Source organism: Epinephelus lanceolatus, chromosome 11, assembly GCF_041903045.1.
Source record: "Epinephelus lanceolatus isolate andai-2023 chromosome 11, ASM4190304v1, whole genome shotgun sequence".
Classification (NCBI taxonomy): domain Eukaryota; kingdom Metazoa; phylum Chordata; class Actinopteri; order Perciformes; family Serranidae; genus Epinephelus; species Epinephelus lanceolatus.
In genome coordinates, this window is record NC_135744.1 from 16,204,644 (window position 1) to 16,217,526 (window position 12,883).

Sequence of the window (12,883 nt, forward strand, 5' to 3'; positions counted from 1 at the left end):
TTAAATCTAGTTTTAAGCTGTATGGGATTGCCTTTTAAACCTTCTTTAAATCTGACTTTAGTCACCTTTAAACCCAGATTATCAGGTGTGTAAAAACCAGATGTTAACGTCAGACCTTAAAAAAACAGTGGATCCTCTGCATTGGGACTTTTAACAATGTGATGATGAGCAATGCATATGCAGCATGAGTGTCTTTCCATGTAACTGGATGGTAAAATGAGTTGTTTACCTTGGTAAGCGTGGTGTCGGAGGCGTCCTTGTAGAACCGGTTGCCTGTGTGCAACTCATCATCTAATCAGCACTTTGTGGCTGTTTCTTCTTGTTCCATTCCGGCCTGGAAAAATAAAACTGGGCCACTGCAGAAAAGGGCAGTGCTGTAACAGTGCTTGTTGTGAGTGCTGAGGGTACACCGTATTTTTTGTTTTACTGGTATGGATCCAAGCGAAGGTGTTGACTGTTACTATACCGTCTACAACTATTTTTAATTTTTGTTAAGTTAAAATACTGTAAATTGTAATACAAAGCCTTAAATGATAATGTTAAGAGACACATTTCCTCCTCCTCTCGGTTCTCACTCATGATCTCGCTGCTCCGTGAGTGTGTGTCTGTGTGTTTCCCCTGAGCCGTAAACACACGCTGTGCATAAAGCTACGAGCTGCATGGCAACAGGCAACAAGGCAAGATGAAAGACGTAAAACACGTTAAAAATGCTTCTGTTGTACTTCAGTGCTACTCCTCCAACCAGTCTAAGTATCTTTCCTTGCATTATTTTGAGGCTTCGCAGCACACGGCCAGATGTTGTAAAATAATCCTTAACTGGCATCATTTTATAATTTCAGATATCCTCAGCAGATTCAAATTAATGTTTAGCGACAAAAAACTGTTTTGTAATGAGAAATCATGTGCATATGCAAACTGCCTCGCACGCCAGTCCTTTTGTTCTGCTAACCTCAACATTTATTTATTATCTGACTTTGATCCTCTGCCTGCCAGTCCCTATGTCCAAGGATATTCATTTATTTTAAAAGGGTCGAGGCTATTTAGTTGTTCATCATTTTTTTTCTTTTTAATATAAAGTGATAACCACTGTGTGTGAACAAATGAATAGATCAGACCTGTGCAGCACTGAATTTTAAATAAACTGGAGCTTCTGTGCTTTGATTACCTGCTGTGAAACAACATAGCCCTCATCCATTGCCTAATGCCTGTTATTTTGGTGAAAGTAATGCAAAAGTAGTGTAAAGGTAGCTTATTATTCCACACAGAGAATACTATTGTAAAGTAATAGTTTATTACTTTCAAATGAAGGTTACTAGTAATATGTAATACATTACATTTTGAAAGTAACTTGCCCATCACTGTTAGTCATAGGGGCTGGGTATTGGTACTCGTTACCTGTAATTTATCACCCGATATAACCCTTGTCTCTCTTTCATGTCATATGCTGAAGTGCTGATTGGATTTAAGCCCTTTTTAAATGTAGATGAATCTCAATTGGTTTATGTGAACGGCAAATATTCTATTTCACACAGATTTTTAACAGGAAACAGCTTTATTCACTGTTTTTACCGGTTTAAATCACAGGGTTCATTGGTTTTGGGGAGGAAGAGACCTTTGTGGATAATTCGTCTCCTAATAAAAACCTCCTGAATGTCTGGATCTGAAGTTAACAGAGAAAAAAAGGAGAGCACACATTAGCAGGTGCCAGGCTAGCGACCTGTCTTTGATGTGTCCGAGAAACACTGATTTGTAACGTGAAGCTGCTTTATTCAGTGCTTTTACCAGTTTTAATAACCTGGTCTGTTTGTTTTGGAGAGGAGGAGACCTCTGCAGATAATTTGGTTCCTGGTAAAAAGGAAGGAATTCCACTAGGGAGTAAACACATGGCACTTGGGAGACGTTTGTGCAATCCTCAACGCTAGACGCCACTAAATCTGCTTTGCTCCTTTCAGCTGACACGGTTTCATTTCAAAATAAGTCTTTTGCCACCAGACAAAAATAATTTTACCCCCTCTGTGGTGGTTGATAGAGTCTTCTCTCTCTCTTTCCTCCCACAGCAGTGAGTTGATTTAAACTTCGAACTTCAGACACCTGTGTCGTAGTGCAGTTATGCTGTCAGCTTATTAAAAGTTAATCCACAGCTTCCTGCCAGTCCGAATAGAGCGTTTCCTGTGGTCACGGTAAAACTTGGATTACTCTTTAATTGTTTTGTGTTCCTGAAGCTCTCACAGCAGATTCCTGGAGCTTCATGGGAAACAGTGTATCGGCAGTGTGATATTTGGTCCAACTCGACATGTAAAATCTGTCCTGACAGGTGTACTCTTGTCATTTGTTTTTCAGTTACATGAAGCCCACATGTGCATGTGATGGCTTGTTATCTTTTGGCTCACCAGTGGTGGCCCCACCCTCCAGGTGGGACTTCTCTGTCTAGCATTTGTTGTCTAGGTGAGCAGTGCAGAGGAATTTTTATTTACCTCTCACAAAGAATGGCTGAAGTATTTTTCCTAAACACACAGATCTTTTGTTCCGGCTCAACAGCCACACATCAGTGACACTCCCAGCTTTGAACCTGGCCATGTTTTATGTCAAATAGTAACACAGCTGCTGAGATCAGCAGAGAAAACCAACAACATGTGCTGATGTGGGGCTTTTACGCAGTATTGAAATTATGTAGACAATGAAAGAAAGGTGGACATGAAAATGTGTTTTGTAAGACATTTGTAAAACTGAGTCAAATTTAACCACACAAATTTATGAGACAACTTTTAATATAACCTTCCACATGAAAATACCTTTAAAAAACTGCTTTAAAAGCCTTTTTTTGCTGTGAAAATATATTTCTCGTTAGAACAACTGTATTTATTCAGGTTTCTTGCCCTGAACTACCTTTTACAAGACTACATTTAAACACATCATCCTTCGGCTAATACAAAATGGAGCTTGAATGCATCATAATTCAACTCAATGCAACAGCCGTCAGTTGTTGGTTCCGGCCACAGGCTGCTAACAGCTAACGTTAACCAGCTCTCCTCCTGCTGATTTTAACACAGATTTGTTGTTTACGGTGTAGCATTATCAGGATAATAATGGGGTGCATCCACTGATTCGACAAAAATGAGTTAACGGACTTTTGTTCCCACGCCGTCCTGACTGTTCATCCCAAACACATGTTCGTCCCCTGGAAGCCCTTAGTTTCGAGCCGCTGGCCATCAAGAAGGCATGTCGGCAGATACTGATGCTCAGCGGATGAATTGGTGCATCGTTAGTATTTTAAATCTGTTGTATTTTTGTGCATAAATGTGTGTATATTTTTAAATCAAATCAAGTTCGGGTGTCACATATATAATCACACACAGTACAACATATAAAAAAAATATTTAGATGTTTAGCTCCAGAACAAATCTGACAAATGGATTAACAGCAAAAAAGAATCTAACAAAAAAAAGTAAATCTAGCTAGTATATAACAAGATATACATTAGATACAGTTTATAAAAATGGGACAGTTAAACATTGAGGTAATATAATGATATACCAGTATGATATCTTTAAATCTTTAGCTGTTTTATAATAATATTTTGAGAGATTAGATCTAAAAATTTGTTAATTTTTATAGGCTCCAGTGTTATTTTTCTTGCATTTTTAGTTTCTGGCACCTGTCTTACTTTGGTAAGTTCACAATATGATAAGTCAAACATACATCTGAGATTGTGCTGGGAAAAAAAAGCATTTGGGGAAAGGACAGTTGAAAAAAAGACAGAAAGTCAGGAGAGATTTAAATGTACGTAGACTCCAGAAATGTCAGCTTTCTACTTTAAAACTAACACAGAGTTGTCCCTGTTGTGTTTGTGCAGAATCTCTTCCTCAGAGCAACACCGCCATGATAGTCGGAGCAGTCTGTGGTGCTTTACTTCTGCTCGTCCTCATCGCTGTAGCTGCCTGCATTGTCATGAGGGTGCTTCACAACCGCCATGAATATGAAGGGTGAGTGTGCTGTCTTGTGTTATATATGTTACAGGCAGAAGGACTGTCAGTGATTGGTGACATTAACACCGCTGCAGTACGACGACACAACATAATTTACTTAAAGTAATTTGAAGTCCACGAGCATGTCGGTGTTACTTTGCTCTACCCCATCAAGTATTTATAAGCAGTATATAAACATTAAATTAATACTTTATAACACACTGTAAGGTAGTTGTAAGAAGATAAAAGTGTTAATGTATTTGTCAGCAACTATGAATCCTCCTGTGGGCAACAATTAGTGGAGGCTGCTCCATGATCTTGTATCATAATATAGTAAAAGTGAAATTAATATTCTTCAAAGGAGAATTAAGGCCCCGTCTAAGCGTATACAGATATTTTTAAAAACAGATATTTTCCTCCGTTCTTCAGAATATTCTGTCCACACAACCTTTGTTTTCAAAATATCTCCGTCCACACTAGAAGGCAAAAACAACTATGTTAGCGTTAGCTGTCTCCCTCCTCCCCTCGTTGCAAAGGCAGTCAAGTGTCCAGGCCAGCGCTATCTTTTTCAAAACTCCTACTGGTCGGGGGCAGCCCTAGTTACAATACTCATTTTCCGCAGTATTGATTCACTTTTACCAGCTGCACTTCCTCACTTTCTCTTGATGTTATCTGCAGTCATTTCACTGTTTTCTGCGCCTGAACAAGAAACTCAAAGTCATCGTTGTCATGTTATAGCCTTTTTATATTTCTCTTTAAACAAAAAAATCTAATTTTCTGTCCTCAATGTCAGTTTCCCCCCCATAGTATTAAAAAATGTGGTCTTAATATATAAAATCATATTTTGACAACACTAGTCTGATATCTAATAAATAATAAATATAGTGTAATATATACCAAAATATATAAATCAGGTCGAGGAAGAGAGAGAAAGAGTATGATTGTTAGATTTGTTGGCAAATACTTTACATTAATAAACACTGAAAATGCCCTTTATATCTGCGTACATCTGCATTATAGTGTGTTAATAATAATTTATTAAAAGTTTTAATGCTGCTCATAAATTGGGTAGTTAATGTAAAGTGTCACCAGAATATTTATGTACATTTTAATGCCAGTTTTTATTATCAGTTATTTTTCTTGTAATATTTCTCCACTGTTAAAATGGCATTAATTTCTAGATGAGTATTTGACATTGCCACCTGTAAATTGCTAAGTGTTGTTGTTACAGACAACATGTGACATTAATATTTAAAGAGCCATGTGGTTATTGAAAAGTAACACACACTAACTGCTCTAATTGCTGGAATTGAATGTTATTTTACGGTTTCAACAAGTCGATGAAACTCGGCTTATCAGAAATACGTATTCTTGGTGTTTAATGTTATTGAAATGTAAGGTAAGTTTCTCAGATGGATTTTATGCCTCATGTGTGTTTTGAGCTGGTCTCCTGAATCTTTGTTCCTGTTATTTCCAGTGATGTTTTACTCCTGCAGAGATGTAATCATCAGACTGTAACCCCTCGCTAACTCTTTCTGCATGGGTGCAGGGTTCACTCTCTGTTTTAAAGAACTGTGTGTTTTGGGCTGTTTTTGGATGATCAGATATTGTTACTAATTATTAACATGTTTGTTAAAGACATGGTCAAAAGCTAGACTTAGTTTGCTCTGTGTGCTCGCAGTAGTTTGATCATGTCTACCTGGCATGCTGCAGTCACGCCTGCTCTGTTCATCTCAATGAAAGAACCAAGTATTGACCCATAAATGTGAGAGGCGTTGAATTAACATTATTCTAAGGTAAGAAAATGGCTGACAGCTGCTGTTTGGCTGTTGAATGGTTTGAGCTGCGATCTTTGGGGATTTCTGTTTTCACTGGTGCCGGTCACTTTCCTCCATATTTGTTTGTTAACACAACTAACCTCACAGCAACACTGTCTATTGATGTCATTCAGGACGTTTACATGCACAGTTAAGTGGAGCTACGGTTACAGCTCAATTAGGCTATTTAATTGAACTACTGTCCTTGTCCTTGTATACAAACACTGGAGAGATCAATTTACTGACCAAAGTATGTCTGACTCTGCTACGATGGGTGGCGATATGCCCCCTTTCAGCTTGTTAGTATTGGACCTTTTTCCAGTCGACCTGTTGTGTCACAGACCAAACAACTGAGTGTCGTCCAGCTGTTCCCACCACTTTTTTTGAACAGGCAGCCATTCCGTGTTTTCCTCCCATCCATGTATTTTAAACATTGAACTCTTTTAGTTGATACTGGATGAACTGTGTCTACTCGTTCGTCCATAAACTCCTTTCAGCTTCTTAGTATTGGACCATTTTTCCAGTTGACCTTTTATGTCATAGAGCAAACGATCGAGCGTCATCCAGCTGTTGTGCTACTGTTATGAACAGGTTGCCACTCCGAGTTTTCCTCCCATAGATGTACTTCGAAATATTTAACTCTTTCAGTTGACACAGCATGAACTGTGTCTCCTCGTCCGTCCAAAAATGCACAGCTCTGGATTCAGATTTCGCCATGTTGTTACTGTCTTCTTCTGCTACGCATTTAATGCTATTTGACTTCCGGGGCGGAAACTGGAGCATGTGCAGACAGCGGTATGATAGTTGGTGATATGCCCACTTTCAGCTTGTTAGTGTTGGACCTTTTTCTGGTTGACTTGTTACGTCACAGACCAAACAATCGAAAAACAAGTTGGCTACCAGCTAACTGGTACCACGGTGAACAACTTTACAGCTTTGAACACCTTGTCCGTCCAAAAATGCGTGTCTCTGGATGTAGATTTCGCCATGTTGTGACCAGCCTCTTCTTCTGTTACACATTTAATGCTTTGGATGTCAAGGTCAAAGCCCAGGGCAGGCATTGTGGCGCATGCTCAGAGCGCCTCGGCCAGTTTGGGTCTGATTGACTGTATACATGCAGGAGGAGTTCGACTGCTAATCGCATTATCTGGGTGTGTTAGTCCGACTTTGGGGAATTCGACTTAGTGCGATTTCAGGCGGACTAACATGTTGACATGTAAGTCCGGTTTTAGTTGGACTAACACAATAGATAGATTTTCTCTAATGTCATGTAAACGCACTGAATGATTAGCTTGTTGCGTCAGCTTGTCAGCATGTTGTCCAGTCATTGTTCATCATCTTCTGCCTCTAACACTGCAAACTAACCACAGTCTTCTTCATGTGTGTCCCTTCATCTCCAGCTTTTCTTTTTAAATGAAACATGTCAGGTCAACAGAATGTTTCAAGGTGTCATGTTGTTCTGTCACCTTTATATGTTGATGACAAAATGTTAACAGCTCGTTATAACACTCACATAGCTGAAGTGAGTTAAACTGCCTCTCTCACTGTACAAACTGTTACACATTGTCTTCACTAGAGGTGCACTAATAATCTGATTTTTATGTATTGCAGTAGCCGATGGATGGACTGATACAAATAATGATCAAAATACAAGTCAGTTAATGGTCAGGCTGCAACTAAAGGTTAATTTTATAATTGATTAATTTGCCGATATATTTCCTAAATCAATCTATTCTCTGTTTGGTCAGGAAAAACATCATTAAATAGAGAAAAATAACATAATTTCTCAGAGGCCAAAGTGAAGTCTTAAGTGTTCCTATGCAGTATGAAAAAGAGTGAACAAACAAGGCTGCACAGAGCTGTGAAATTTAAATTATTTAACTTTTTTCAACTGATTTTTGGTTCTTTTTATAAAAGGGAATAAAAAATATGGAGGAAACAACAATATAATATTATTTATTCAGTATGTTAAGGGAGCACTGGTTAGTTTACTTCCTCTTCAGGCAAAGATGTTTGACAGTGGAATGTCATCCAATTCTCTGTATAGGCGTTCGGACTGAATGGCCACAGTGGGTAAAAGTTTTCCCTGGGCTGGCTGTCAATACTCAGATGTCACATGTGTTCTGAGAAATATACCTATAATTCTGGAAATCTGAGTTTTCAAAAAGCTTTTTTTTTGTTTGACCACCAACAGCTCCAAACCCCCAAAATTCCAGTTTACAATAATGTAAGACTTAAAAATATTCCTGTCTGGCCCCGACCCTGATTCAAGTTTTTTGATATTTGTTAAACATTTGCCATATATAGTATTGTATGTTCTAAAACTTTTATTAACCTAAATCTTGATTAAATATGTGTCTGACACATTAAAATATCAGCTATAGCCTGCTAAATCTGACACACCTTTTATTTTACAAGTTATTTGATCCGGGTACCGGAAGTGCTGGTTAAAAAATATGACGTTTGTAAACTTAAATCATTTAAGATATATGATTGAAAGTTAAACTGGAAGAACGCGACTCCTTAAACAGATGCGAAGCAAATCGCTTGAGAGAAGATGTCTCACTCTTGAGTTTTTTGGAACCTCAGAAACTCCCTTCAAACAGTCTTTTCACAGTGTTGATACAGACTGAAGCTTCTTTATTATCATAAACAATCTTTGGCTGAGTACAGGCACCAGCTTGCAGAGATCACACAAACGAGATGACAGTCAAGTTTAAACTGGCCTGCCATCAACTTAGAGTTCATTCAGAATACCGTTTTTTTTTTTTTTTAAAGATATTTTTTGGGGGGCTTTTTAGCCTATAATGTATAGGACAGACAAGCGTGAGGGGGGAGAGAGAGAGGGAGTGACATGCAGCAAAGGGCCACAGGCTGGAGTCGAACCCAGGCCGCTGCGGCAACAGCCTTGTACATGGGGCGCCTGCTCTACCACTAAGCCACCGGCACCCCTAGAATACCGTTTGTTACAGTAACCTGAGTGTTATTTTCTCATTCGTTTGATCTATAAAACATCTGCAAGTGACTTGCAAACGTGTCATGTTTGTAAAAAAAAACACATTTTATTTCCAGCACAGATCTTTTATTTTAAATTGCCATTTCTTGCTGTAAAGTGAGTGACTAACTAGCTTGACGACATGGCCAAAAGCTACTATGATGCTGGATATATGGAACTCTGTGGACCCTGAACTAATGACCAAGGAGAAATATGGACCCTGTGGCTGGACCAGTTGGGAACCACTTTCAAAATACTTGTTTTGACTAATCAGCTGCTTTAAAGCTAAATATTTTCAGATTTACTATTACATATTACAAAGAAAAGCTGCAAAATTCTCCCATCTGAGAAGCAAAATAAGCTGTACTTTTCCTCGAAAAATGACATTAAACAATGACTGATCGTTGCAGCTCCAGTGATAATGCTATAATAATGATAATTATATTTCTAAAGCACTTTTCAAGAAAGGAGCAACAATTGATTTTCAGTGCAGGGAGATAGATTTAAAGGAAAATCACAAAGAGCCACCAAAAAATTGTAAGTAGGTAAAAAATGATTAATTCCACCAGTCCATCTTATAAACCAAACAAGCAGTAAAAATAAACACAAAATCGGGTATTATGTGACCAAGTAGGGATGTTTTTCAGGCCTATTAAACCTGTGAAGCCAGTGTGCACTGCAAAATATTTAAATATAATCACACCAGGAAATTACTGGCTGTTTTTCAATCGTGCCAAAGTATGTGTAACTATAGTATTTGTTATTATCTGGAATAGGGCTGCAACGATTAGTCGACTAATCGATGACTACTCAACTATAAAAATAATCAGTGACTATTTTAGTAGTTGACTAATCAATTTGAGTAATTTTTCATAGAAAAGTACTATAAAAATCCCCCAAAATACTCTTATTGCAGCTTCTTACGCTCAAATATGTAAATATAATAATATTTACACGCTCTCCCATGACGGTGACCTAAAACCCTTTGGCATGAGTAAGAAACAAGACATTAGATGACATAATTTTGGGGTTTGGGAGAGACAGACCAACATTTTAACACATTTTTCGATAAAATGATTAGTCGACTAATCGAAGAAATAATCTTCAGATTAGTCGACAATGAAAATAATCGTTAGTTGCAGCCTTAATCTGGAAGCTGCATCAGCACCAGTCAGATCTTTATCAGTGCACCTCTAGTCTCCTCCCAGTCACTGCTTCCTGCCCAACCACTGGGAGCTGCATTGCACTTTGTTTGCATCCAGTGTTTCATGTGCTCACCTCTCATTGTTTTATTTTTGTCTTGTGTCCCATTATTTGTGTTTGTCTCCATTTGACTGTGCACCAATGATTGCTCGTCACCATGGCAAATCGTAACCCTAAAATAGATGTACGACCTTGGAAAGCATGAGCTCTCAGGCTCCCAAACCACGAAAGAAGGTGGAGTCCAACCTGGAGGGCTCCAGGTCTACCATTCCCTCGGGTCCACTACAGGTAGGAGCTCGGGGATGGAAAAATCCACTGGCTGCCACCGTCTCAGCGGGAAAATGTTGCAGCCATTTTGTTTATCAAACTCATCCAGACTGGGTCTTTATCCCTGTCTATAGATTCATTCTCATATTCAGTATTTGTTTCATATCAGTCATAAAAACCTTGACAAGAGTCAAACAGAAAAAAATAATTAAGTTTATTTATATCTTGTTAGACAAAACAAACAAACAAATCCCTCAAAACAAAAATTAAATGCCACTGTATCAAGTTTCTGTCAAAAGCAGATTGATTCAAAACACTCGACAAAAGTACAAAATTCGACTCCATTACAACTCACAAGGTTCATCAACAAAACATTTGTCTTATACTAGACCCACAGATCCAACATGCTAATGTTACTAACATAAGCCTATGATGTTTTACATTGCATAAATTAGCCTAGCATCTAGAGGACTTATCCTCTTCGCATATGAAGCCAGGAACATCAACAACATTTAACGAAGGTAACGTCATAAAATTTAGCTCCATTATAAGTCACAAGGTTCATCGATAAAACAGTTGTCTTATACTATTATGTTTTCCCTACATTCACAACATGCTAACATTATTAGCACAAGCCTATATTAGTGTTCACACTGGACGCAAATAAAACAATATGCGCGAGTGAATTACATATTAAGTCAATCTAAAGACGTGACAGATGCAAATTCTTGCCAGACTGATGCGAATGATGCAAAAATAAACAACTTAAGCGGTGCGAATGAAGGGAGTAGCGTGATTTTACGTCATGCGCTTATTCGCGAGAGTTGGAAAAACCTGAACTTAGGCGACCAATTTGTGCTGGGATAGGCAATCAGCATTGGCATCCTCTGATGACGTATGACGCCAAGGCCATAGCGCTGAAAGTTTATTTATTGATTCAGCAATGTCATATGGCACAAGATGTTGGCGCATATGAAGTAAGTCAACGCAAAGTATTCAAAATCATACAAAATCCCGTGACTAATGCACCGTGAAAATTTGCATCCCGTTTGGTGTGAACACAACGTTAGACTTATAACTTGGTGATAAAAACATTAGCTGCAAAAAGCGACTAAAACAATCATGTCAGTTATCAAAATAGTTCCCCTTTAATTATCTGTAGATTCACTAATCAATTAATCAGCTAATTGTTTCAGCTGTACTTTTTATACAATCAGCTGTGTGCATGAGACCTGTTTTTGCCTTTTGTTTTTGTGGCTAATCACTAATTAAGCAGCGTCAAACTCTGGAAGAAACTCTTTCATTACATAAAATTCAAGACATTTGCTGTTTAGAAGTTTTATTGGCAAATATCAAAACACTTATCTTGATAGATGTTTAATCACGTGTATGAATCTAAAATTGATGTAGTAGTTAAAAAGCAAAGCTCCTCACCATAAACACTACCGTTCAAAAGTTTGGAATCATTTGTTATATTGATGATTTTCTCTCCTTCAATAATTTTAATAGTGACTGGTGATTTCCCTTATTCAGCTGTTGCTAAGAGGGATCTTTGTCTCTCTCTGCCCGTTCAGTCATCAGTCTGGTTGAACCATTATACAACGTTTTGTTCTCCATGTACAAAACAAACCCTTCGCCCTTTTTATACAGAGATCCTGAGAGAGGGCCATCACAAAGTCCCTTCATTATGGCAGCTTTGCTTTTTTATACAGAACCAATTAACACCAACATAATGCCACCCCAGTGTTCAATTTCAGATAGCAAAAGAAGCATGATGTGTAACACAACAGCATCAGCCTCATATATGACATATGCTGCAATCCATTGCAAGTCAGAAGTCGATAATTCCAGTGCATCTGCTCAGGAAAACATGGATGCTGACAGCAAACTGATGTTTCTAAGGCAAATTTATGAGCGTCACAAGAATCTACAGAGGACCTAACCAGCTATAACCATTAGTGAGGTGAAACAGTGGATGAAATAAGTCATCTGTTTTGCTCGTCTTTGCTCATTTTTTTTTCTTTATGTCAGCATACTCAGGCTTGGTGGATCTTGCCCAAGTGTCCGACTTGAAATTCCAACTTGAATGACTATTCTGTTGCATGTCGTTGCCGCTGTTTTCCATGACGGAGATTGTTTTTTTTTTTCCCCCAAAGTTCCGAGTAGACTGGATTGCAGGGATGTAACATATGCATCAGGCAGCGCTTTCTAAATGATAACAATGGCGTAACACGGCATTAATCATCATTCATCGTCCCTGTTTTATGGCACTTGCTCTTGTCCTGTACAGAAGGGTAAGGAGCTCCTGCACCTCATTGACTCCCCAATTTGCTGACATTTCCGGCTGCTGCTCTTCTTCTTTGAGTTAGCTGCTAACTGCTGCTAGCTGGTTAAATCTCCTGGCAGTGGGTCAGACATGTAATACGTCGTCAAAACATCACACTCATCCCATCCTGCTGGCTGTTTCTTTTATGCAGGCTTCTATTCGATGCTTTTGCTGCCTCTGATGCCAGCTTAAAGACAAGACAAATCTGTCCCCCATTCCGTGTTCTTACCTTTTTATACAGAGTGGCAAGGCGGAATAATGCCACGACATTCCCGTCTGAGACAGGCAGTATAAAAGGGGCTCTTCATAC

The 12,883-nt window shown here is 38.5% G+C and overlaps 1 protein-coding gene across 1 annotated transcript in view; it reads left to right on the forward strand.

Annotated features, from left to right (window-relative positions):
• Positions 1–12,883, forward strand: part of mpzl1l (myelin protein zero-like 1 like) — a 31,083-nt gene that overhangs the window by 12,222 nt on the left and 5,978 nt on the right. The window contains exons 4-5 of the mRNA XM_033642306.2: positions 3,854–3,983; positions 10,163–10,268. Coding sequence (XP_033498197.1) covers positions 3,854–3,983; positions 10,163–10,268 — 236 coding nt within the window. The remainder of the gene's footprint in view (positions 1–3,853; positions 3,984–10,162; positions 10,269–12,883) is intronic.